At 45.1% G+C, this 27,320-nt stretch overlaps 1 protein-coding gene across 2 annotated transcripts in view; it reads right to left on the bottom strand.

Moving 5' to 3' along the window:
- The window catches only part of PRR5L (proline rich 5 like), a 96,745-nt gene that overhangs the window by 31,632 nt on the left and 37,793 nt on the right, over positions 1 to 27,320 (bottom strand). For both annotated transcript variants that reach the window (XM_020963894.2, XM_020963895.2), the window contains exons 4-5: positions 15,236 to 15,284; positions 189 to 246 (exon numbers count right to left, since the gene is read on the bottom strand). In XM_020963894.2, coding sequence (XP_020819553.1) covers positions 189 to 246; positions 15,236 to 15,284 — 107 coding nt within the window. The remainder of the gene's footprint in view (positions 1 to 188; positions 247 to 15,235; positions 15,285 to 27,320) is intronic.

The following is a 27,320-nucleotide window of genomic DNA, read 5'->3' as shown; positions in this document are numbered from 1 at the left end:
TCTGTTTGGCCACAGCAGGAGCAGCAGCAGAGCCCAGGACGACTCAGCTGGTGCCCTGAACGTTCCATTCCCAGGGGCAGAAGGAATCCTGGATAGCCGAGGACAGAGGTGTCCCAGCTGTCCGGACATCACAGGCTGCTTCCCAGGGGCCTCTGTCCACCCGCTCCACGGGGGCCCCTCTTACTCGCCTTCACACAGGTGAACCTTCTCTTCCACAAACAGGAGTCCTTTAGCAAGCAGCTGGTTCTGCCGAGAGACAAGAAAGAACATAGACGTTGGCTTCTTCAGAGAGGATCTACGAGCCCAGCAAAGACCTCACCATGTAACTAAGCAGAGATCTGGCTCTGAGTGTTCCCCAGGCACCCACATCTGGATTCCTCCTGGGGGGAGAAACACTACAGGATACACAGAGGTGAGAAAACGTACTTTCCTCTCTTCTCGGCAGAGGTGAGGGACTATGGGTATGGAATGCTGCATACACTGTCAGACACTTCTGATGAATGGTCCTGCTGAATTATTCTTTTATTAGCTGTTCCAAGACAACTTGTGGTGGAAGGCAGATATATTCCAGAAATGAAGGCAGTATAAAAATTAATGACAGCAGTAAAAATTGAGTACGCTGCTCTCCAGGGTCCACTGCTCTGAAAGGTCAGCTTTTTTCTTCTATGGGCAGGGGCAAGACCTCCCCCCATACCACATTCGCAGCCACATTTGTCCCTTCCCCCCTTAGAGTCCCTCTTTATGTGTGGTCCTACCCCACTGGAACTAACCTCCTTGAGGGCAGGAGCTGTCTTGTTTGTTGTATTACAGCTCTTGGCATGTAGTAAGCATTCAAAGAGTATCCCTATCAATCTACCCATCTATCTGCCCATTCATAATCTACCTATCATTAGCTGCCTTCTGTCTAAACTCGAGATCCCACACGGAATAAAGGGAAACAATCCTGTACCCAAAGGGAGACTTTTTAGCACAAGGGTTCCCAAAATGGAGCGTATATGTATGTATATATTATATACAGGTGTATGCATGTATGTGTGTTTATATGTATATATAGATATGTATGTATGTACTTATGGTCCTCAATTTTCAGATGAAACTAGGGATTTACATGTGTGTGTATGCATGTATGCATACACATATATATATACATATACATATACATATACATATACATATACATATACATATACACACATACATACAAACATATATATATTTGTATTGACCTCAATTTTCAGATGATGAAACTGGGGCCTAGGGAAGCCAGATAACTTGCTCAAAGTGACACAGCTACCGTCAGTCAGGATTTGAACCCCAGGCTCCTGCCAACAAGCCCAGTTCTCCTTCTGCCTCCAGGATACCTTGGGATAACTCCTAAAGCTCTTCTGTACTCGCTTTGGAGAAAGGGGAAACCGATGACCAGGTAGAATATACCAATTATTGCAGGTGACCAGGTGGGAGCCACATATATGAAACAAACCCGTGGCTCTCACTCACTGGGTCATTCTGGTTAAAGGGCAGGGGGAGGTGTACAGGGGCTGCTTAGAGAGGAAGAGTAAAGTTAAGGGTCTGAGCAAGGACAACGTGGGAGCCAATGTTCTAGGAAGGGGACTTCAAAAGGTCAATCATGGCAGTGTATCAGTGAAAGGGACCCTAGATTTAGAATCTGAGGACTCAGATTTGAATGCTGGCTCAGCTACTTGCTACCTGAGAGAGCTTGGATAAATCACTTATGACCTGGGCTTTCAGCTGTAAAATAAAGGGGGCTGGATTTAATGATCTCTAAGGTCCCCTCTAGCTCCAAACCCGGTCTTTGTATTCTCAGTATCCCATACATTACTCTGCACACAGTAGGCACTTAATAAATGTTTGCTGGATTGGATGTGGGTTGCAAAAAGGAAGGTAGAACTCTCTTTTTTTACATGGGAACTAGCACCTCTCACATAACAGAGCAAAATGCTCCTTTTCCCATGTTTGTTGGAACTAGTTCTTTGCAATGACCCCTGTTCTCATTTCCCTCTTTCCTGGTTCTCCTGGCCCCAAGCACTGTGTTTGGGAAACTGAACACTGTGTAGTTATAATAACTAAGCTTGGCCCCAGAAAAGACGTGAGAAACTGCTGAACTCTCACTGCCTAGGTGACCTTGGACAATTCATTTTATCTCTTGGTCTAAAGGACCTCAAGATCCCCCCTAGCTTACAGCGAAAATCTTGATCCAGTCTCCCTCCTTTTATTGCAGAGGCAGGGGACCACGGGTGTGGAATACTGCAGAAACTGCTGGACCACCAATGTGTTTCCCCCTTTTTAAAATCTTTGTTACAAGATGTTGTTTGAAAGAGAAGAGGGAAGGGAAATGTCTTCTCTGAACTCAGGCACCCTTCCCAAGCCAGTAGGCAGAAACTCATGGCTCTCCCCTATCACACCAACATATCAATTTTCATAAACAAAAAACCGACCAAAGAGCTGCCGGTCTGTGAGTACAATCATGGCAGCTGGCTGCTTGGCGACACCCAGGACAAATGCCCAGATCCTCTACTGAGTTTCACGGGAGGAAAGTATGAAGACCATCCCCCCAGACTCATCTCCCCCAGCAGGCCCCTCTCTTTTATTTAAAACCCAGATGTGCCTCCTATTTTGAGAGGGAGCAAATGCCAAGACATGAGCCAACTTAGTGCTAAAAGGGCTGACACAGTGGATACAGTAGTGGACTGGAAAGTGTGCAAGACAATCTGGGTGAGCCAGGGGACCCTGGACAAGTCACTGGAATTTTCTGAGGCTCAGTTTCCTCATCTGCAAAATGGAGATAATGATACCCAGAGTATCCACCTCCAAGGGTGATGTGAGGTTCTGATGAGATAACACATTAAATCCTTTGCAAGATAACATAAAAAACCACATTTTTATAGCACTTAAAAGTTTACACTAAATAGATGTGCATGGTGGAGGGGGAGAATTCGAAGATGACAGTGCTGTTCATGCCTTTAAGATGCCTGCATCTAAGAGAGAAGACAAGAGACAGACATGACGTAAAATTGAATATGTTAAGTGTGCTCAGAAAGGGATAAAATGTTGTAGTTCTTCATCCGTTGTTTTCCAAGAGGACCAATGACATCACGGTTGACATCTTGACTTGTGGGTGAACTGGATTTCCGTGAGGCAGGGTTGCACAAAGTAGTCAGCCTCGCTCTGTCTTCCACCGTCATCGAAGTCCAGTGGCAGGACAAAAGGCAAGATGACTGCTGATGGATGACCTTGGAGTCTCTGACCAAGCTCTAAGCACTCCGCAGCACCTGCTTCAGCCTCCTTCATGGCCTTTGGAACAAACTGTTCTCATCCTGCTGTTCCACTGGGGGACATCTTCACATGCTTGGAGGTAGACGCCCCCTAACTCAGCCACAGCTGTGAGGCCTTTTAATGCTATTAGAAATGTTAGTAATAAAAATGAAGGGGAAAAGGAGTAACTGTCAGTGCAATGACCCAGGAGAAGCCCGCAGGGTCAGAGTTAGAGTAGAGACCTCAGAGGTCATCTACCCTAACTCCCTCCTTTTAGAGACGCAGAAATGGAGGCCTGATGATAAAGTGTTGCTCAAGGTCCTACAGGAAGTGGCAGGGCTGGGATTTGAACCCGGGTTCTCTACCTCCCGAAATCACCGAATGCTAGAGCTGGAAGGGCCCTTGACAAATCATTGAGCCTGTCCCTCTTCATTTTATTCAATGAGAAACCAGCCCAGAGAGAAGGGTGACTTACCTAAATGAATACAACTGGCATACAGGATGGTCAGGCCTGAAAGACAGATGGTACTGCACACTCACCCACACCAGGCCAGCTGCTGCTAAAGGGTTAATGAACACTGAGGCTGGGGGAGGGGATCAGAATCATACTGGGATGAGCAGCTAACAGAAAGAAGACTGTGTGGATCCCAGCCCTATAGGATCTGGAGATGGAAGGAACCTCAGACACCCTTTAATCCAGGTCCCCCCCCCACTTTACAGATGAGGAAACTGAGTCCTTGAGAGGGTAAATGACTCACTGACAATCAAAGATCTAGGATCATGGATTTGGGGTTGGAAGGGACCTTTTCAGTTGTTTTTCATTCATATCCGACTCACCATGACCCCACCTGGGGTTTTCTTGGCAATGATACTGGAGTGGTTTTGCCATTTCCTTTTCCAAGTCATTTTACAAATGAGGAAACTGAGGCAAACAGGCTGAAGTGACTTGCCCAGGGTGACACAGCTAATAAGTGTCTCAGGACAGATTCGAACTCACAAAAATGAGTCTTCATGACTCCAGGCCTGGCACTCTATCCACTTCGGGTCACTTTGCAGAGAGAAACCCAGTGCCCAGGGAGGCAGGCAGGTGACTTATAATAAGAGTCAAAGGCAGAATTTGAGTCAAGCTCCTCTAACCCACTGCACTATGTATGCTGCCTCCCGATAAACTGACCCTCTATCAAAATGTCAAGACACCTTCACGGGCCTTTTTCACAAACTGTGAACCCTGGGATTTCCTGAACTCAGTTTCTGGGACAGCACCTACTTATTAAATTTCAAAGTTCTTCCAAATGAAAGTGGATACTTCCATTATGAGTAGTCTGAGTTTGACACGGGGGTGTTACTCTCCCCAGTTTGCAAGTGAAAATACTGAGGCACAGGGGATATTAAAACACTTGTAGTTTGCATGGTGAGTCAGGCCTAGCGCCCAGACCTCCAGATTCCCAGGCTAGAGGGTGCTTTCCACTTGCAAACACGTTGTCTTTCTGTGGTGCTGAGAGTCGATCTACATTTTGAAAAAAATAAGTCAAGGTTTAAGGGCCACAGACATCTTCTTAGAGGGGGTGGAATCAGTAAACAGAGAGGCTTCTGGAGTTTTCTGGTGCTATCTAAAAATGGCATTTTTCTGAACTATAGAAGAAAAGCCTTAATGAGGTTTCTGACAATTTGACGGATCTGTGTTCTCATCAATGGGAAGTCACTCCACCTGCACATATCACCACTTCTCCATCCCTTTTTATCCAGTTCAGTTCTAGTCTTTCAATCGTCTATTGAGGAGGATAGCATCATATATTTAGAGCTCAAAGGAACCCGAGAGGCCCTCAAGTCTAACACACTCCAAAAGAACCAACAAACAGATCCAACGAATGGCCCTCAGCCTTTGCTTAAAGACGTCCAAGGAGAGAGAAACTTTGGTCTTCCCAAGGCAGCCCAATTCATTTCTGGATGGATCTGACCACTGGGAAGCTTTTCCTTCTATCGAGCCCAGATTTGCTGCTTTGTGATTACTCCTGACTCTCAGTTCTGCCCTGGTGAGCCAAGAGAAATGAATGAATGAATTAAAGAAGTATTTTAAGTGTCTACTATGTGCCAGGTCCCATGCTAGGAGCCCTAAAGATAAAAAAATCTACACTTAGGCAGTCCGTGCCCTCAAGAAGCTTACATTCTAATAGGGGAAAGCACACATACAGGGGAGTGGTGGTCAGGGAATAGAGCTTTGGCCTGGGTCATCACAGAGATGGCGGCTGGAGCCGAAGGGCAGGCAATTGTCACGACCTTTCCAGAAGCAAAGGTAGCTTTGGTTTGATTACTGTGTCCAGGGCAAGACATGGTATTGAAAGCAGACCAAGTGGAGGGTGGGGGAGAAGAGAAGAGAGGTTGAAATGACAAGATATTCCAAGATATCCAGAATGGATGGATGACTGGATGGATAAAACAAATCTAATCTTTCTTCCACGTTGGCCCTTCATACTCTTGAAAAAAAACCTATTATATCTCTCTCTCCTAGGTCTTATCTTCTGGAAGGTAAAAATCTTCAGTTTCTTCAATGGATTCTAATGTCATGATCTTGATCAATCAGTCATCGAACATGTGTTAAGTGCCTACTAGGCACTGTGCTAAATGCCGGGGGATGCAAATACAAAAAATGAAACAATCCCTACCGTCAATGAGATCAACATTCATATATGCATACGTGCATGTACAATGCATATATACATGTATATGTATATGTTCTATGTGTATATATGTGTACATATGCATACATACATATACAAAGTAACTAAATACAGTGTACCATAGGACAGATCCTAGGGGTCCTCTTCTGAACCCTCCCCAGATCATCTATGTCCTCCTTCAGCCATGATACCCAGAAGCCACCACAAAACTCCAGATGTGGCCAGGGCAGGGCAGAGGACAGCTGACATCTTCCTGGTCCCGAACACTGTACCTGTCATCTTAGATGCTAAGGAGCAGATCCAATACATCTTATTAGGCCTCCTTAAAGAATGATGGGAAATGATACCTTCATTTGATAGTGGCTACTCAGGTACAGGGAAGGTACCTGAGTCTCAGGGTGTCTTCTTCTCATTGAACAGTTAGCTTTTTCCTGTATCTGTCCCATTTATCCCAATCAGACTGTTAGCCTCTTGAGAAGGGCCCTTGTTTGGGGCAACTAGGTGGTGCAGTGGATAGAGCACTAGCCCTGAAGTCAAAAGGACCTGAGTTCAAATCCAGCCTCAGACCAAACACTTGACACTTACTAGCTGTGTGACCCTGAGCAAATCACTTAACCCCAATTGCCTAAAAAGGAAAAAAAAGACAAAAAAAAAGAAGGGCCGTTGTTTTATATTTCACTACACCTCCTATGAGTCTAGGCAAACAGTAGGGAGATACTAAATGCTTGGTTAGAATGTAAGCACGTTACAAGTAGTGATTTTTGCTTCACCCTTTGTCTCTATAACCCCAGCACATAGCACAGTGCCTGGAACACAGTACAGGCTTAATAAACGCTTGATGATTGATGGGTGATGAGGACACAGTTTGGAATATCTTGTCATTTCAACCTCTGTTCTCTTCTCCCCCCACCTCTACTTAGTCTGCTTTCAACACCATCTCTTGCTCTGGACACAGTAATCAAACCAAAGCTACCTTTGCTTCTGGAAAGGTCGTGATAATTGCCTGCCCTTTGGCTCCAGCCACCATCTCTGTGATAACCCAGGCCAAAGCTCTCTGCTTCTCCTACCACATCTCCAATGGAAAGCTAAAGTCAGGGATAGCAGCACAGCAGGCAGGGGAAGCCAGATCCTGGATGCCAGAGTTAGAGTTACCGAGTACCCCCCAGTAATGAACCAGAAGAGAGCACAAACCACCCTTTAATGAAGTTTGCAGAAGGTCCTGGGTCAGGAAGCAGGGGACAACTGTCATGTTTGTTTATTCTATTCCAGATAGAAATATGGACTGCAAACAGAAAAATGAGGCGTAGCTAGCTTGGAAACTCGTAAATGAGACTGTCTAGGGGAAAGTAATCCAAACCACCCCAGACTTCAGTCATTAACTGGGCAGCAGAGACCCAGATTTCACTCACTAACAATGCCACTGGCAGGAGGGAGTGCTAGGGAGAAGCAGAGGAGGGAAAGAGGCTGCAGGACAATGCCAGAGAGAACATGCCTCCTGCCCACAAGGACCTTGGCATTCTATGGGTATCTCCCCAACAAGGAGGGACAAGGACAGTGAAGCCACCTCTAGAAAAAAAAAAAAAAGACCAACAGAGAAGTTACAAGGAACAAGGAAATGGACACTGGTTGTGGATTTGGAAGACCTGGGTTCAAATGAAGGATTTAGATGAGAGAGCCTCTGAGCTTCCTTCTAACCCTATGGCTGGAGGGAAAAGGGGAAATCTCTCCCACTAGCCTGTGAATTCCTCAAGGGCTGTTCTAGAACTGGATCTTTTCAGAGTCTTGGAAAGAATGCTGGACTCCCATGGGTATTGAGAGGCCTGGGTCTGTATTCTGATTCTGCCATTTCTTACGTGATGTTAACCAAGTCACTTCACGTCTGACCTCATCCACAAGACGGCGATATAAATGTCTATACTAGTCCCATCACAAGGTCGTTTTGAGCAAATGTTATCTATTAATTTATGACATTCTTCATTTCCCCAGAGGATGTAAGAAGTGACTGTGTCATCTTCGTCTTTGCATCCTCAGTGACTGGTGTATAGTAGACACTTAATAAATGCTCGCCAATGAACTGACTAAAAGGACTCTGTAAACCTGAAATCGCTGTAGATACATGAGTTGTTTTCAGATAGTACACACTGGTAATGTAATGTCTGCTGGAAATTTCTGGAAATGTTCAAAAGTATATACTCACAGGCTTTTAGAAGAACAATAGACCTTAACTCAACCTCCACATTCTAAAGATGGGGAAACTGAGTCCAAGAGAGGTAACTTGTTCAAGAGCAGCTAGCAACTGGAAGAACTAGAAGACCACTTGCAATCCCTCGGTAGGCAGAGCTGCTTCTTGTGCCAAGTCAGCAAAGGATATTGATTAGGGACTGTTGTTCAAAGACTGCCTGTGGGCAGGGAGCTTAGTCGTGTCAGGGTACAGAGAGAAAGCTTCATTATGTCATGGGAACAAACACTGCATTTGGAGTCAGAAGGCCTGTATGGTGAACTAAAAAGAGTACTAGGCTTAGAGTCCAAAGACATGGGTTCTAATCACATCATCTCTCTAGACCTGTTTCCTCATCTTTGAAATCGGGGGACAGGATTGCTGAGCTAGCTGTAACCTCGGGCAAGCGACATGACTTGCCTGGATCTGTTTTTTCATTTGTCAAATGAGGGGTTGGACAAAACTGAATGACTCTTCCAACACCTATTTGCTCTTGAGCCTGGCCTCCCCTGATGTTTCTTACCTTGACTCCCAAAATTTACCTTCTAAAGGCTCACCAAGATAGAGCTCAACTTGGAGTGAGGAGACCTACCTCAGACACTTCCCAAGTTGTAAAATGAAGGGTGGGACTAAATTACCTTTTGACACTGAGATCTTCTGATTCTTTTGGCCTGTCCAGGCCCCATCATTTCCTGCTTTTACTGTCTGGCTCCAGACTGTCTTCTCAGGTTTATTGCATTCTCCTCATTCTCCTTTCCAGACAAACTGGATTACTTGAAGGTCCCTGAACTCAGCATTCCATCTCCGGCCTCTGGGCCTTTGCATAAGCTATTTACCATTCCTAGAACAGATGCCTCTCAAAATCCCTGGCTTCCTTTAAGGCTCAGGTCATACACTATCTCCTACAGGAAGATATTTTGGAATCATCCTACTTCAGGAGTTCTTAACCTAGGGTCCATGAACTTGTTTTTACAAAATACTTTGATAGCTATATTTATATGTGAGTGGTTTCCAATATAATCCTATGTATTTTATTTTATACATTTAAAACCATTCTGAGATGGGGTGATAGGCTTCACCAGACAGCCAGGACACAAAAAGGGTTTCCGAACCTTGGCCACAGTTAGGGCTCTTTCTTTCCTCTGTAAATTTTTAAAAATATAAATATACCTATATACATGTGCATACATATGCATACACACATATACATGTATTCATACATGCATACATATATGTATATACACACATATATGCATATATATATGTATACACACAACTGAGGGCAGACACCATTTATTGTTGTTGTTTTTGTCTATGTAGTTCTAGAACCCAACACAATGCCTTCAAACAATTCCTTTCTAGCTTTGATTGTATTTTACTCTTGTACTCTATCCCCCATGGGCCTCTCCATATTCTTCTTCTCACTTGCTTTGACCCTGCTTCCCAAAATGCTTCTGGTCTTTTTCAGATTACAGACTCCCAAGGGGATAGACTCTTCATGTAATTCTCTTTACACTGTGAAAGGAACCACTCCGTTTTTGTTTCTGATGATGATGATGATGAGGAGGAGGAGGAGGAGGAGGAGGAGGTGGTAGGATAATTATCTTGCTGGAATTCTTTCAGATTCATGAACAGGAAATGGAAAAAAAAATTAGTGCTACCAGATGATCCATGACCTACTATCAACCCTAGTTCGATGAATTTCCCTTCTTCCAAAGAAGCTTCTAAGTCATTTACTTGAGAGCAAATTTGAGAATGACGCAAAAATTCTATTCCACAGAAAAGCATTTTAACTTTCAGTGGTCAGAAAAAAAAACCAAACAGAACAAAACCTCAAATGTCTAATACGTGGAAAAGTATTTTAACCTTCAGTGGTCAGAAAAAAAAAAAACAAACAGAATAAAACCTCAAACATCTAATACATACGTAGCTGAAAGCAGATGGAAAACGGAGAGTATCTGCTCATCAGTCTCCACTCCTTTCACCATCAGAGTACCCAATTATCGAAATAGTGGAAAAACACTGAGCAGCTCACACTATCAGTTTCAAGCATTATAAGGACCCAATTATTGTAGCTGGCGCTGGGGTATAGAGTTACCCTCCTCTGCCAGTGGTCTTTGGAAAAAACTCAATTTTCTCTTCAGGCTCAATTCAAATTAGAACAGATGGGGGTCATCAATGCTCTCCCATCACAAAACCCTAGTCGTGGATTTTTTTTTTCCTTTTTGCTTTCCTGGCCTTACACAGGTCAGTCCTTTCTGGGAAATCAAACTCTCTCCCCTCTCTATCTACAGGATATCAAACCTATTGTATGGCTACCTGCCCTTGCCCCCATCACTTTCATTATGCATCACAGAATGCAGTCCCCTTTAGCGTGCTCTACGAGGCAGCAAAACTAAAATGCACAGTTTCTAACCTGAGCCATTTGGCCAGGTTTCAAGTTGGCTCTTGGGGGTGAACCTAGCCAAGGGCAAGTCAGTCTTCTCGGCTGCAATGAACTGGATGTTTGGGAGCAGGCCTGCCTGGCCTGCTTCTGCCAGTCCTTATCAACTAATGAGCTCAGTGCCTCGAACATCCAATTTCCACCTCCCTGACCATGTGAGGCAATGCTGGCATGCCCTCTCCCCAGCCACTCATGTTTGTGCTTGGATGGTTTAAACCTCATCATCAGCCACTGACCTTTCTCTGCCTGGAGAGATTCTGCAGAAGCTGGGACCTGGAGGGGCTCATTCTCATCTTCCTTTATGCTGGAATGGGCCCAGTCTCACCTAGGATACCAGCTTGGGGTTTTACAGTTTCATTTTCAGTGTTTCTAACCCCAGTGCCTTTTGCATCCAGGATCGAATCCAAACTCCTCTGTCTGGCTGTTAAAGCCCTCTGCCACCTGGCCCAAATCTACCTTTCTAGCCTTATTACCTATGCCTTTCACACAATCTAACCAAAACTGTTCCTCCACATGACATTTGACCTCTACTTCCCTATCTTCCTTCCTTCATCATAACAGCAAGTCAGCATCCTTCAAACCTCAGCTCAAATGTTGTCTCCATGATCCCTCTGGTTGTGAGTGCAATCCCAAACTCCAAATTACCTTTTGCATCTTTTGTATATATTGATGTATACATGTCATCTTCGCTAAGGGAAATGTACATTTCATCTTTGTTTTTTGTGGCCCCCGAACTTAGCATAGTGCCTGGCACACAGTAGGAACCTAATCAAAGCTTGTTTATTGGTTGACCAATTAAATATGTTTGCTGAAGGACAAAGAGCAGGATGATAGGGAAAGAGCCAGGAGACTAAGAGCGGAACCTGGGGTTCAAATCCCAACGTTGCCACTAACTCTGGGCTTCAGTCAGCTCCTCAGTAAAGGTAGTTGGATGGTTCCCATTAGAACAGTTTATAAATCAACTAAGGAATGCTAAATCCTGCTCTATTTTATTTGTCCTCAGACCTGGCTCTGTCTCCAACCAAGATTTAAGTTGGGATGAATGGTTTTGGGAGCAGCCCCTCCCTCTGCAGAAAATATAGAAGCTGTCCCATTTTCAACCCTACCCCCTCAGCCAGTCCCCTCATACACACACACACACACACACCCCAAGACATGAGACCCAGTAGCCACTGGGAAGGACAGCTTCGTTTTTCTCTCTGAGCTGCGGTTAATGCTTTATCGCAGGCTGTTGATACAAAAAATAAATCACACCATTTGGTTATTTTTGAAAACTTCCTGCACGCCACCCTTTGTAAGTGTCTCAGGAAGCGGCATGGTTTTAGAGATGGGGAGTTTCCCTCCCATTAGAATGTTAGCTTCTTACAAGTAGGGGTTGTTTCATTCTGTGTACTTGTCTCCTCCTGAACCTAGCAAAGTGCCTGGCACATGGCAGGCTTTTCATAAATGTTTGCTGATTTTTTTTTTTTGAAAATGGACAGTTAAATCCATTCACCCATTCAACACTTACTTGCGAAAAGTTACTATGCTCCATCCATTATTTTAGGCATAGGGAATATAAAGCACTTCCTGCCCTCACCAAGCTTCTATTCAGTTGGGGGCAGGGAGGAGAGAAACAACATAGACATATACACCAACTAGCAAATAAAAATACTTACAAAGTAGATAGACAGTAATGGGAGGGGGGATGGACCTGGGGAGGAAGCGATCAAGATTGGCTTCCTACAGAAAACGGTGCTTGACCTGAGTTTTGAAGGAAGGTAGCAATCCTAAGGGGTAAAGGTGAGAAGGAAGAGCATCCCAGGAACAGAAGACACACTGTGCACAGGCATATTGACAAGCAAATTTTGGCAAAGGCCGAAGAAGAGTGAGCAGACCAGCTCAAGAACACATATCCATTCCACTTTATGTTAAACGTCAATTAGGACTCGGCGGTGAGAGGTTGAAAGCTTCTTCGGGACTGATTGAAAACATAACAAAACACTTTTCTGTGGTTTGATCTGGAACCACATCGCAGAGACAGTGGGAGAGGAGACAGCAAGAGCCCAAGAGAACAGCCTATGAGTCAAAGGCAGATGAAATGATTCAACTGCTGACTAATTATCTCTGTTCATCTGCATGTTTTGCTGCTCTGTGGACAGAGCTTTCTTTCAAGCAGGCCAAAGGCACCAAAGCCTGACTAAATTCTCTGTTTCCGTGGGATCACGGCTCATCCCTCGAGACAACGGCAATCCCTTTTTCAAAAGGGGCCAGTAAGGAAGGGCAGGACGATGTCTAGGGGTCTTCCAAAGCAAGCATACCTTTCAGTTATACTTTGGAAATCGAGAAAAAAAAAAGACAATTCCCAAGGTGCCTTTTCTACACTGGAAACTCTCAAGGCCTTTAAAACATGCTGTCTTCTAAAGGAAGGCCTTTGCATGGAGGGTAGCCTGCCAACGGGGGGCTGAGTAGAGGCATGGACAAGAGTCATACAGGCAGAAGGGGCATGGGGGGGGGTGTTGGGACTTGTCCCATTGGAGGGAATGTCCACCCTGATGAAGGTGCAGGTCAAAGGAACCTGAATTTAGAAGTGAAAAGGACCTCAGACGCCACCCAGGCCAATACCCTTATTTTACAAAGAAAGAAACTGACTTGCCTTATTACACAGGTACTAAATTGCAGATTTGGGAATTGATCCCAGGGCCTATTGGCTCTAAATCCAGAGCTATTCCCACTATTCCACATTGCTCCTATATTTAGCAAGGAATAGGAAAAGTCATCGTCCTTATGAGCCCCACCTGAATGACTAAAAGGGCAAAAATTAAAACAAGATTGCCGTCTTTCCTTCATGAAGGAGAACACAATGCAACCTATCAATGGGACATGTCCTTTTTAAAAATAAATTTTTATTGCTATTTTTTGTTTTTACATCACTTACATTCTCAGCACATCCTTGCACCATTTCCCCCTTATAGCAAAGAATAAAAATAGGGTGGAAAAAAAAAAGCAGGAAGGCCCAACTAGTCAACACATCAGACAAGTCTGACTACTGTATGCAACATTTGACACCCATAGTCCCCCACCTCTGGCATTCAGCTGGGGAAAGCCTCTAACGGTCAATGATGCTGGTACAAAGAATGGGACATTCCCTTGTAAGCTGTGGGGGTTTGGGTTTTTCCCCTCCCCAGTAAAAGAGAAGAATTCTTCCATCAGAATCCTCTTCTGATGCCTCAAGCTACCCAGGGTGACCTACATAAAGGACTTGAAGGTGATTTTGGGTTATCGAGGCCGGGTAAACAGAACCCAAGGTTGGGCATTAGTGTGACCAAGATGAGAGGCTTTAAGTATGAATGCCCATTACTGGAGGAGAAGCCCTGCTAAGTTTGAGGAGGCCAAAGGCCAGGGGATTATCTGCAGGATTATTTTTTAATTAAATATTTTGTTTTCCCCCAATTACACATAAAAATAATTTTTAACATTAGTTTCTTAAAACTCTAAGTTCCAAATTCTCTCCCTCCTCTTCTCTCCTCATTGAGAAGGCGAGCAATTTGACATGTACAGCCACACAAAACATATTTACAAGATTATTTTTTTAAATCACCTGAGGAGCTAGAAAGAAAGATGTTGGAATGATAATCATAAGAGCTAACTTTTATATAATGCTTTAAGGTTTGCAAAGTACCTTCTAAGGCAAGATCTGAATTCAAGTCTTCCTAACTCCAAGTCCAGCACTCTGTGCACTTAACACCTAGCTGTCTAGCTATACAATGCCAGTGTGCTGGATTTGAGAGTCAGGAAGACCCGAATGCTTTAGTAAACCACCTCCTAAGTTGTGGTGGAGATTTTGACTTGCACTGGTAGAAAGTGTGCCCACACAGAGAAGAAATCACAGATCCAGACAAGGCAGACAAAAGGCCTGTGGACAAACACCTTCAAGTTGCTACATGGCCAAAATAATTCATGGCTCAGAGGTCAACCATTGCTGACGAATCCCCATATACTGAGCTAGGCTGGTCTATAGGGTCACAGCTATGCCTACAACAGTGTCATGCGATGGGAAATGTAACAGATTTGGAATCAGAGGGCCTGGGGTCACATTCTAGAACTCTCTTACCACTTATGGGATGCCAGTCAAGTCACTTCATCTCTCTGGGACTCAGTTTCCCCAGCTGTGAAATAAGGCATGTAGTTTAGATGACCTCTCTGGTCCCTTTGAGTTTTGGGTCTGTGATCCTAAAAAGCTCATGCTCATTAGTGTTTCATAATCACTAAAGATAATGGATCATTAAGTCTGGAAGGAAGCATGGAACTTGTCTGGTTAAATCCTTTCCATTTTACAAATGAGGAAACTGAGGCTGATAGGTAAAGTGGACTCCTGGAGAAATAGGGGCAGGTGCCCGATTATTTCTTATTCCTCTTTTCATTCCTCATAGCTCCTAGGACTAAGTCTGTGCTCACAAATGCCTCACGCATAGTAGGTGCTTATAAATATTCGCTGGGCCAATGACCATATAGGCATGTATATGTGTGTGTGCAAAGAGAAAGAAAGACACTAAGTGTATAAATATACATACACTTGTATAGCACTGATCTCTCACACACAAACACACACCTCCCAATATATCTCTATATACGTCATCTTACCTGGAAATAGTCTGTAATGAAAGATCCAAGCTCACTCTTCAGCAGGCGCCTAGGAGAAAACAAACACTTGGGCATCGGTGTAATGATCAGCAACTTGTAATCAGTCTACACACCCATACAGACACCCCGCCCACAGGATGGACAGCCTGAGATTGGGAGACATGCAAGGACATTGTTTGGTCCAGGTGAGAGCAGGTAGTAGCCTGGGGTAGGACAGACAAGCTCTCTCCTTCCTTCTTTTACTACGGGTGTGATTTTGGGCTGACCATTTGTTTCTGGGCCTCAGTTTCCTCTCCTGTAAAATGAAGGGGTTGGACTATAGGACCCCTGTGGCTCCCCCCTAACCAACTCTAAATCTATGAGCCAAAGACATGGAGGCCCTGATTCCACCACACCAGGTAGGAGAAGGTACCCAAGTAGAGCTGCAGGTTTCCTGAGATGTTGACATACACCATCTATTCTGAGCTTCCCAACAGGCCCAAGAGACAGGCATTGTTATCCCCCAGCTAGTGGGTGGCTAGGATGGGCCTTAAATCCAGGCTGTCTCCTGACTCAAGGCACTTTCCATAAGTCACATTCGTGGCTTCCATAAGAGTGGTAAGGGAAGCAGTGATGGGGGCTGAGGTAGCCCACAATGACACCTGGGTGGGCTTGGCGATATAGCTCAATGCTGCAGCATCTTAACGGCTTCAATATCTGTTCCTCAGAAAGGAGACTGACTGTAACAGACTCCCCCTACATCAGATGAAAGGGCCCCAAGGAGGAGAGAAGACAGATGGAGTTTAAAGTTAGGGAGTAAAATGGCATCCTTGTCTTATCAGATCAGAGAGTTATTGCTGGACAGGACCTCTGGGACCTTCAAACCTGCTTCTCCTCCCTCCACCATTTTTTTTCACATGAGGAAAGTGAGGTCCAAGAAGTGAAGGTCACAAGGATTTCTACTCTGTTAACTGATGGTGCCTTCCCCAGGCCCATTTCTCAGCCAATCCTACAAACACGAATAACCATCTCTAAGCCTGGGGGTAATCCCTTGCATGGTAAGGGTTTCACGTCCCTCTACATTTCAACTGCCCATCCTCTCAGTTCTTCCCCTGAAGAAGCTCAGGTTTCAGCTGTCATCCCATCAACTGCTACAGACATGTTTCCACAGGTCACAGAAGGAGAAGGAACAGGCGACTGCTGGGCATGGCTTACATGCAGAAGACAGGATGGGAGCTCAGGGTGGGAAGAGGGCAGCTAAGACAAACATAAAACATGAAGCTCCATATATCAGCCTCAGACAGCTGCAGATACATATCAAAAAAGGAGGCAACAATCCTGCCCCGTCTTTCCTCGAAGCAGCGTGAGACACTGGGTTGAAATCCCAACTACCTATGGAACCTTGGGAACTCCATCTTCCTGGGCCTCAGTTTCCTTATCTGTAAAATGAGGGAGTTAGCCTCCATGGTATCTGGGTTCTCTCCCAGCTCTAGACCTCCAATTTTGTAATTCTTGGAGGAAATTCTGTCTACTACTGCCAAGTGTTGAAGGTATTTTTCTATCCAAGTTCTAGTCAAAAGATCACGCAAGTCTATCGGGTGATGGAGGGGACTGGGCAGGACAAAAGACCTAAGCTATGGGCTGTGAAGGAGAACTTGGTAAAGAAAGCAGAGCCAGTAATGTGGGCTTGCTCAGTCATTGGCTTAGGCACTCATCATTTCCCTCTGGCAAATAAGCCAAGAACTGGAGGTCGGAACTTTGTGGGTGGGCCCGGCCGGGACCAAGAAGTGCCAGCCAGGGAAGCAGTGGAGTCAGAGGACTCTGGAGACCATCTAGGCCAAAGCCTTTATTGGACAGATGAGGAAACTGAAGCCCAGGGCATTTTAACGCGTCCCTCTCACACAGGTAGGTGACCCAAGCAGGATTTGAACCTGGGCCCTGAATAAGGAGGCCAGAGGACAGGATTCAAATCTTACTGTCTTTGTAACAGCAAGCAACTCAGCCTTGGTTTCCTCGATTGTTCTGTCAGCCCTTTCAAGCTCTAAATCTAGGCTCTGATGATCCTAATGAGTTTCTACTGGAAAGAAGAGAGATGCCAAGCAGACTGGCTGCAGGGAACCCACCAGTGAGCCCACAGGTTTGCTACAGACCTGGACAATAACAACAGTAGGTCACATTTATAGGTTATGTCTTTTGCTCCTTAGAACAACCATGGGAGGCGCTACTGGCACCTCCACTTTACAGATGAGTTAAACGAAACTCAGAGAGGCCTATGACGTCCCAGGATCACACAGCAAGCATGCACCAGAGGCTGGATTCCAATCCCAGTCTTCTCATACTTTGTAACTCCAAGTCCTACATTATAACAATAAAAGCAGCTGGGTGGTATGATGGATAGAATGCTAGTCCTGGAGTCTTAGCTCAATTCTAGCCACCGATGATTATCAGCTCTGTGAGCTTAGGCAAATCTTTTTCACTTGTGCCTCAGTTTCTTCATCTGTAAGATGGGAATAATAATAGCACCTACTTCCCAGGGTTGTTGTGAGATTGTATATGGAGAATGCTTTGCAAACTTTGAAGCGGCAGGTATCTAAGTGCGAGTGATTATTATTATTATATGAAAATGTTAGGCCTGACAACTAGAGGCAGCCTTCCTGAATAAATGCCTAGTGACTCTGTTCTAGAAAAGCTGATGGATCAGGAAGAAACAAAGCAGGGGCATATTTCCAGGGGATCAGAGTCTTTCAGGAGAGGGCCAAAGGCAGAATTTGTACAGTCAGCATAGGATGGCTCAGGGCCTAGGAGACAATTGTAGGGACCAGACAGAAGGGTGTCTGGCTCATCAAAGAGGCCAGGGCAGGACCCAAGAAGGCCTGAGTGGCTTCAGAACAGAAAGACATCACAGGCCAGGGCTCAAGGGGCCTTTGGGGGCTATGATGGAGGCCACTCCTAGGAGACAACTACAAAGCAGGCTCTGAAAAGGATGGAGATGCCTGCCGTTACTGGAAATGGTACCAACCTAAATCTGTCTTAGTCAAAGAGCCTCAGTGCCCAACCTAGGCAGGGCTGAGGGGAAACAAAAGAATCAGCTGGGGAGGGATGCTGAAAGCATTCCTCGATCCTCATAGCTAGGGAGGCGACTGCCCCCTGCCTCCTCCATAGCCAGACCACATTCAGAGCTGTCTCAACATGCCGCCCCCTCCTCAAACTTCAGTGGCTCCCAGGATAAAATAGAAAACTTTTTGGCTTCAAAACCCTTCATAAACTGCCACCCACCTCATCCCCTGAAACACACACACACACACACACACACACACACTTCCAGTCTTCTTCTACCATACATATTCCATGCACTCTATGATCCAGTGATACTGGCTTCCTGGCTGTTCCTCCACAAAGAAGCTCTTTCTTCCAACTCTGGACATCTTCCCTGGCCCTCCCCCTGCCCAGAATGTTCTCCCCCCTCATCTATGTCTCCTGGCTTCCTTCAAGTCCCAGCTACAATGCCACCTTCTCTAAGAAGCCTGTCCTTATCCTCCTTAGCTCTAGGGTCTACCCTCTGTTGATCATCTCCAATTTATTCTGCATTGTTCATATCTAGTGGTTTGCATGTTGTGTCCCCCACTAGACTGGGAGCTCCTTGAGGGCAGGGACTGTCTTTTGTCTTTCTTTGTATCCCCAGTACTTAGCACAGTGCCTGGCACTGAATGACTGACTGCTTCTCTAGGAAGGATGCCAGTTAGCTAGAGAATGTCCAGAGTCAGGTGGGCACCCAAGATAGTGAAGGGCCTTAAGTTCATGTCACATAAGAAGTAATGAAAGGAACTAATGGGAATATTTAGCATCCTACTGAAGAGGTATTAGGTGGCTTCTGCTTGGGCCCAGAGGGCAGGACGAGAATCAGTGGAGAGAAAAAAAAATAAAAGACCAGAGCTGCCCCAGAATGGAAGCTGCCTGGGGAGGTAGTAAGATCCCTCTTCACTGATGGTGCTCAAACAAGGGCTGGTTGTCCTCTTGTCTAGAAGGTCCAGAAGTCAGCCAGAGGCTGGACTAGACAGCCATTGGTATCCTTTCCAACGAGAAGCTATACAGACCAAAGGAGATCTACAGGAAGGCTTCAGTGAAGATGAGAAGCTTAAATGAACACTGAAAATTGGTCCACTTCAGTATTTTTAGCATTTATTCTTTTTTCCCAGTAAAAGTTCATTTTGAAAAATTCCAAACTTGCCTTGGTAGAACTAAGGGGGAAAGGGAATATACTACCAACTTTGGTCAAGGGGAAGAGCCAGCGGAATTTAGAAAACATGACCAATTGGAGAGTTAAAAATGTGAGTTGAGTCAAGTCCTGGGCAAGCATCTTTACTTGTACTTCAATCTATACAATGGAGGAACTGACACTTTAACTAATTACTTCCCCGAGGTAATTATAAAAGACCCAGTGCTCCTAGTGGTCAATGGAGAGATGACAGCAACCATCTCAGCAGAGAGGTCTTCTAAGGGGAGAAAGAGGGGCTGAAAAAATTTGCTGGAACTGGGGCAGAGAATGAAGAGAGAAGCCAGGGAGGAACGGGTCTAGGACAACTTTGGACACTGACCTCCTTCCTGCTTGGCTCACTCTCTCTTCTCCAATGTTGCAGCAATCTGTGTCGAGGAAAAGGATAACAATAACCTTGTGTGTGCGTACCCATATTGTGTCCCCCTAGAATGTAAGCTTCCTGAGGGCAGGGGCTGCCATTTTGCCTTGGTATGCCCACGGTGCCCAGGCTACAACAGGCACTTGGTAAACGCTTGTTGCCTGACTGATAACACTAACTCACGTTCTAAGAGAGCTTCACAGAGTATCTGTATGCATCATCTCCTCAGAGCCTGGGTGTCCTCAGTGGAATGTAAACTCCAGGAAGGCTAGGGCTGTTTTGTCTTTGTATCTTGGGTTCTAGCAGAATGATCGGCGTCTACTAGGTGCCTAATAAATACGTCTGGTGAATTAAATGGAACCAAAATCAGGCTAACAGTTGCCAGCCTAAGCTTCCCAGAACCCCCTGCCGGCTGAGTTTTCTCTTTCCCCGCCAGCAGTCCCCTCATAGATCACTAATTTATGAGGACAAAACAGGAGAGAACACAAGTAGAAAAGAGGTGGAAAGAGGCGGTTAAGCGACAACGCCCGCCTGCGGTTTATGGCTCTCAGGATATGTGAGAGTTGAAAAGTCAGACATCCAATGTCTCTGACACATTCCCCTTGGCCTGGAGCCCCAGGATCTGGCAGCTTTCCTCTTATGTCCCCTACTCCCTGATGGAAGAAAATACATTGACCTTCTGGAGACAAGACTTTCCTAAAAAGCACAACTCTGCCAGGACTGGATTTGCCATTATCATCATCATCATCATTATCAATTAAGAGACAGAGGGGGCACAGCAGATGGAAAAATGGCCTTGGAGTCAGGAAGACCTGGATTTAACTCCTGCTCTGGACCTCAACTAGCTGTGTGACCCTGGACAAATTACTTAACTTCTCAAGGGCTGTAGGGCAGTCAAATTCAAATACAAACAGGGGCCATTAAACCATCCATGAGGATCCCTGCTGCCACATTCTGACTTAGAAAAACACATGGTAACATGATCTATATTCCAATAGATATATATATATATACATATATATATATATATACATATATATGTACATATATATGTGTGTATATATATGTATATATATATATATATATATATATATTTCATTTTGTTAAATCTTTCCCAATTACATTTTGATCTCACTTGTCAGTGTGTCTGATACCTCTATGCCAGGCAACTCTCTCTAAGCTATAATGTGCAGATAAGGCCTTTGGTGGAGGGAACTTCCTAATCTGGGAGTTCTTGGCACAAATGAAATCACAGATCAGGTCTTTAAGCCTACTATTAAATAGCTCATATTTATACAGATCATTGAGGTTTGCAAAACACTTTACACATGTCATTTCCTTACTCCCTTGTGGGGTAGGTGCTATTTTTATCCACATTTTACAGAAGAGGAAACTGAGGCAAACAGGCTAAATGATTTGCCCAGGGATACATAGCTACTAAGTGTCAGAAACAGAATCTAAATCCAAGTCTTTCTGACTCCGAATTTAGATCTCTAACTACTCTGTCACTCTGCTGCCCACTGACATACAATCTGGACTGGAATTTCTCCAACTGGGGAATAGGGGCCATTTTGAAACTAATGAGAAGGCCATCCATCAGGGCCAGATCATCCTGATATAATGAGCTGTGGGAAGAGGAGCCAAGGGGGTCTTTACTTCCTAAGGGGTGAAGAGGAAGGAGGGAGAGGAGTGGGAGTCAGGAAGGGAATTCATATGAAAAAAGAGAAGGAGGCTGGAGGCACATGAACACGATGGAAAAGGGACGTCTTCCCTCAAACCCAACAAAAGTGGGAGACAGCCACAGAGAAGAGTGAGGCTGGTAGGAAAAACTGAGACACAAGAGGCTGGGAACCACCGGTCTTGGATTCATTAACTCAGTCTCTTCTTCCCTCTGCCACATGTGGCCAGTTAAGACACCACCCCACTGTTTACAGGATTTCCTGTTGTGTCACAAGCAGGCAGTCTCCCTCCTCACTTATCATGTCCAGTGTAGGTCTCAATGCTCTTGGCTCTGGAGCCAAGGGCTCAGCAGCTAGACTCAGGCTAACTGTAAGCTTAGTTTGCAGCTAGAAGGCTCTCAGTTCTGGGTATGGGTGTATGAGGGTGGTAGGGGAGATGAGAGGAATCAGTTACTGAAGCCCTCCGTGATCTGGGTCATATCACTCCCTCCTCCCGCGCACCCCCCTCCATCCTGTGTGCAGAAAGACATGCCAGGCACCAAAGTCCCCCCCACCCCCACATCTCGCTCCTCTCCTAGAAGCTGCTCCTACATGACTTGCCCCTCTCTGCCAAAGAAGCTGGCATGATGACATCCAGGCAGTGACATCTTCACCCCCCCAGCAAGGGTAAGCTCAGCTTCTCTACCCCAAATAACCATGCCCGCCTCCAAGGCTTCAAAGCTGAGCTCTGCCATTCCCCCTTTAAGCCTCAGCTTCCTCCTCTATTAAATAAAGGGACTGGATGAGACTCTGAAATCGAAATCCTCCAATCTAAAGCCCCACAAGCCCGACTTTGCCTCTTCCACTGCAGCTCCAGCCGGCCAGGGCATGCTGCATTTCCAGCTGCTCCCATCCCCTAGCTCTCCCCACCCCAATGTAGCATTTCTATATCATCCTCTTAGTGCTCAACTGATGAACCCGATTTTTATGGGCATTTTCTGAGCGTGAGAAATCATGAACGCTCATTAAATCAAAAAGAAGTGTGAACATTCTTTTAAAAAGGGCGCAGCGTGATGCAAAAAACAAGCTACCCCCAGGCTGAACTGAGCAGAGCTGGGGTGTGTGTGTAGGGAGGGCTACAGGAGGAATGGAATGAAGCCAGGAGAAGGCTAGGAGACAAGCAGGCTGACATTTGTGTCCCAGACACTCTGAAAAAGACAGAAAGAAACCGAACTTGTCCCTACTAGGGGAAGCTGGGAGGGATGGATGAAGTAATCCATGCTATTGGGAGAGGATTGGGAAAAAGGCCTGTAAGATGAGAGGGCTGGCCTCCATCACCTCCAGCTCCAAACCCGTGATTCCAAGTTTCTTCTCCTTCTCAAAGGTGAGTTCACAGAATCACAGGGTGGGAGCTGGAGGGCATCTCAGAAGCCATTTATCAAATGCTCTCATTTTACAGATACAGAAATGGACTCCCATAGGAGAGAGGTGTATTACCCATGATCACACAAGAAGTAAACAGATTTCAGATCTGAACCTAGGTCTTCTGATTCCAAATCCCTGCACTCTGCCCACTGGCTGCCTCCCCTGCTTCTCTCTTCTCCTCCCAGGCAACTGATGGAAGGTTCAGCTTGAGGCCAGTCAGTGGGACAGACATTGAGGGAGGAAAGTGTACTTTTTGTCTCTAACCTCCCTGCAGTTCTGGACCTTCAAGCCTCTTCCATTCCTTTGTCAAGCCTGCTATGATCAACACACACCCCTAACTCAATGGAAAACTTGAGAGATTCTCGGGTTTCCCGTTGGTGGTAGCAGCTGCCTGACTCAAACACACGTTTCAGTTCTGAGCCATCCAGCAAAGTCCAATTCTTGGAACACATGCTTTCCTTGAAAACCTCTGGGGTTTCCTTCTCCTGGGCTGTTCCCTCCAAGAAGGGCAACAGGGGTGGGTGGAGAGAAGGGAGGGGGAAAATATGAGTTTCCTACCCCGGGCCAGTTACTTACAAACTCATCTCTGGGTTTCCTGAAACTTCATCTATGTCAATTTCTGTATTGAAATATCCTCTGAGAGGGTGGGAGAGTGAGGGGATGTGGGCTAGGGAGAGCCTGGCTTTGGGGAACCACAGAGAAGCAAACTCGGCAATCCTGGAGCCAGAGAGGAGGGAATGTGGCAAGAGAAGCCGTTTCCCATTCCAATCAATCAGAATTGGAAAGAAAATAAAAGCATATTTATTAAATTTTCATTTGTGCCAGGTTTCTAATACTGTCTGTGGGTATGAGTGTGAACTTCACATACATACAATAATCAAAAGTTTCTCACTCCCTTCTAACTTACCTTGGTCATATAATTAGCTGGTCAATCAATAATTATTTATTAAGTTTTGATTACATGCCAGATAGTGTGATAAGCATTTATAGACAAATTTAAGGTTTATGAGTTGCTTTACTTATGACATTTAATTTGATCCTGATGACAAACTTGGGAGGTTGGTACTATTCTTACCCCCATTTTACAGATGACAAAACTGAGGCAGACAGAGGTGAAGTGACTGGCCCATGGTCACATGGCTAGCAAATATCTAAATCCAGATTTGAACTCAGGTATTCCAGACTCCAGGTCTGGCACTCTATCCCTTCTACCATCTAGCTGTGTGAATTCAAAGTGGCTTGCCTAGGCTCACGGGGCTAGGAGGTGTCAGAGGCAGGGCTTGAACCCAGATCTCCTCTGCTCTAAGGCCAGGGTCCTAGCCAACAGGCCACCTCCTTTATTTTTTTCTAAATAAATTTATAGAAGGAAAGAAGGAAGGAATGGGTAAAAGAGAGAGAGAGAGAGAGACAGAGAGAGAGAGAGAGAGAGAGAGAGAGAAAACAAGAGAAAGAAAAATCAATCAAGAGAGTAAGAAAGAACTATGAAAAGAGAAAGAAGCTATGATAAAGATAGTACAAGTCAATAATAACTTCCTAATGGTGGTTTATGCTGTGTTAATAACTGAAATAACTGGCATCTCAGGGCATGAGCCCGATGGGCAGAGTGGGACAGGGGGTGAGTGTTGGCTCTGGAGTCACCAGGACCAGACCTGGTTCTTATTTCCCCGCTGAGACCACCACGTCTCGGTGTCCTCATCTGTAAGATATGATTCTATAATCCTGTGAGGAAAAGCCGGGCTGGACCTTCAAGCTGGCCTCAGACTAGGGAACAGGCTCATGTGTCATAGCGTCCTGACAATAATTTCTTCTATAGACACACACAAAAAGCAGCTGTTTCTCCAGGAAATAAACTAAGCTGACTTGAAGACTCAGTTCACATCATTCTTCTGGGAAGCCTTCCCCGACCTGCAGACATGGTGACCTCCGAGTGCTGAGAATGGAGTCAGAGAGCTGGGTCTGGATCCTGGTGCTTGCCTTGGGCGACATGGGGCAAATCACTTAGTGGCACCCTGTACTGAGTGGAAAGGGACCTCTCAGGTCAACTGGACCAACCATTTATTTTACAGTGGAGGAAAATAAGACCGGGAAAAATGTCATGATCTTCTTGAGGTCACCCAGCTAACTGAAGGCAGGGTCACTTCTGAACCCCTCCTATGACCCAAAATCTAGAACTTTCTCCAAAGTGCCATGACATAGCTCAGTTCCTTTCTCTGGTCCTCAGTTCCCATATCTATAAAATGGAATTGAGTTAGAAGACCTCCTAGAGGTCCCTCTCAGCTCTGAATCTGTGATCCTATAATCTCCTACAGCCTTCACTATCTGCAACTAATCACACACTACCTTGTGTTAGCTATTTTACTGTATTAAATTGTTATTTCTCTTGTAGTTTTATAAAGCTGAATCTCTCAGGCATTTCTGTATTACCTTCCCAATGAGGCTGTAAGCTTCACTAGGGATGGGATTCTATCTTCAACTGTTAGGCATCTCACCCAGTGTCTCCTTCACAGATATAACCACAGACTGCAGACCTTAAAGGTCACCTAGTCCAACCTATGAAAATGGGGAAACTGAGGCACGAGGGGAGTAGGTCAGGGGTAGGCACTTCTGTGCCCAAAAGTCAGACAAAGCTGAACTAGAACCCAGATCTTCAGACTTCCAGATGAGGGCTCTTTCTACTATTATTGCCTTTTAGCAAGTACAGGGAATAGCCTTTTGCTCTCCTTAGAGATCTGAGTCATGAGGGACTTTGGAAAGCATCTAAATCACCTAAAGGAGGTGTCCTTTCTACATCGTCTGACAAATGGTCACCCAAACTCAGGAAGAATACCTCCATGAAAGAAATGGAGTCTGTCTGGTCTCTACCCCAGGAGTGGAGAACCTTCAGCTCAAGGCCGATTGGAAGTATTCCATTACAACAAGCTGAAAGATGACTCCCCAAAACCAAGTCCTACCTCAAAGTCAAACTGAAATAGTGAAACAGGTGTTTTGTTTGAAAAGCCATACTGCTTAAAAGAGGAGGCTCCAAGAAGAGAGAGAACCATTGCTCTGAGTGGAATGGAGAACACAAGGAAGGAAGAACAACTCAATTCTTATTTCATCTCTACTTTCTCCAGTAAGGAAACCATTATTTGGAATGGTAAGAATGGAGCAAAAATGGCTATTGGAAAGCTGAAACCCAAGAAAGGGCAGCTAGCTAGCCAGCTACCATTGATAAATTCAAGACATAGGATCATGGATTTGGAATAGACCTTTGAGGCTACTGAGTCCAACTCTCTCCTTTACAGACCAGAAAACTGGGTCACAGAATAGTTAAATGACTTGCTCAGGGTTACACAATTAACACATATCTAAGGTAGGATGTGAACTAAGGTCTTTCTGATTTCAAGTCCAATACTCTGCTTTGTCCACTATACCATCTCACTGCCTCAGGTCCAGAAGAACTAACTATATGAAGACTGAACTAAGGTCAGTGATCTCTGATCTCTAGAGAATGGGAGAGGGGCAGCAGAATTGAGGAAGGATCAGTTTTATGAAAAGGGAAGAGAACAGCGAGTGTTCCTTTAGTTCTTGGCAACTTTGTAGAATGTGATTACAAGGATGGTTAGTGAACATCTAGAGAGGGAAGCAGTGATCACAAAGAGCCAGAAAGGTTCTATGACAGGATTCCTTGATGTGCGGAGAACGTTCAAACAGAGTCCGTCTAGATTTCAGTCGAGTATCTCTTACGCTATTCTTGGAGAGATGTGGATTAGGGGACATTAGAGGTAGGTGGGTTTGGGCACAGGTGAATGGATGGTCCCAAAGAAGAGTCATTAATAATGATTCTCTGACAGGTGGGAAGGGTTTCTGCTCCTAGTGGTGGGTCCCAAGGACGTACACTCAGTCCTCAGCTTTTTTAACGCTTTTATCAATGACTTGGATAATGGTTTATCAAGTTTCAGATGATCCAGCACTAGGAGGGAGAGCTAACACACTTCAAGGAAGAGTTAGGAACCAGAAAGATTTTTGACATGCAGCTGAATCTAATTAAAGATGACATTTAATAGAGAGAAATGGAAAGTTCTTCCCTTGTGTTCCAAAAGTCCATTTCACAAAAACAAAATGGAGAAGAGAGGGCTAGAGAACAGTTCATCTGAAAGAATATCTGGGGAGTTTTAACAGACTTGACCAGGGGTCATAAAGTCAGGAAATGCCAGAGGCAGGATTTGAACTCAGTTCTTCCTGACTCCAAATCCAAGACTCTATTACACCATCTACCTAGCTGCCTAGAAAGGTATAGTATCTGGGACTAAGAGGCAATACTCCACTGTCAGATGACATTGGGAATTGTGTTCAATTTTAGGCAACACATTTTAGAAAGGCCACTAATAAACTGGAGAATCTACAGAG

This window comes from Phascolarctos cinereus, unplaced genomic scaffold (genome assembly GCF_003287225.1).
Source record: "Phascolarctos cinereus isolate Bilbo 61053 unplaced genomic scaffold, phaCin_HiC Scaffold_9;HRSCAF=440, whole genome shotgun sequence".
In the NCBI taxonomy this organism is placed as follows: Eukaryota; Metazoa; Chordata; class Mammalia; order Diprotodontia; family Phascolarctidae; genus Phascolarctos; species Phascolarctos cinereus.
This window is presented reverse-complemented; position numbering and strand designations above follow the sequence as displayed.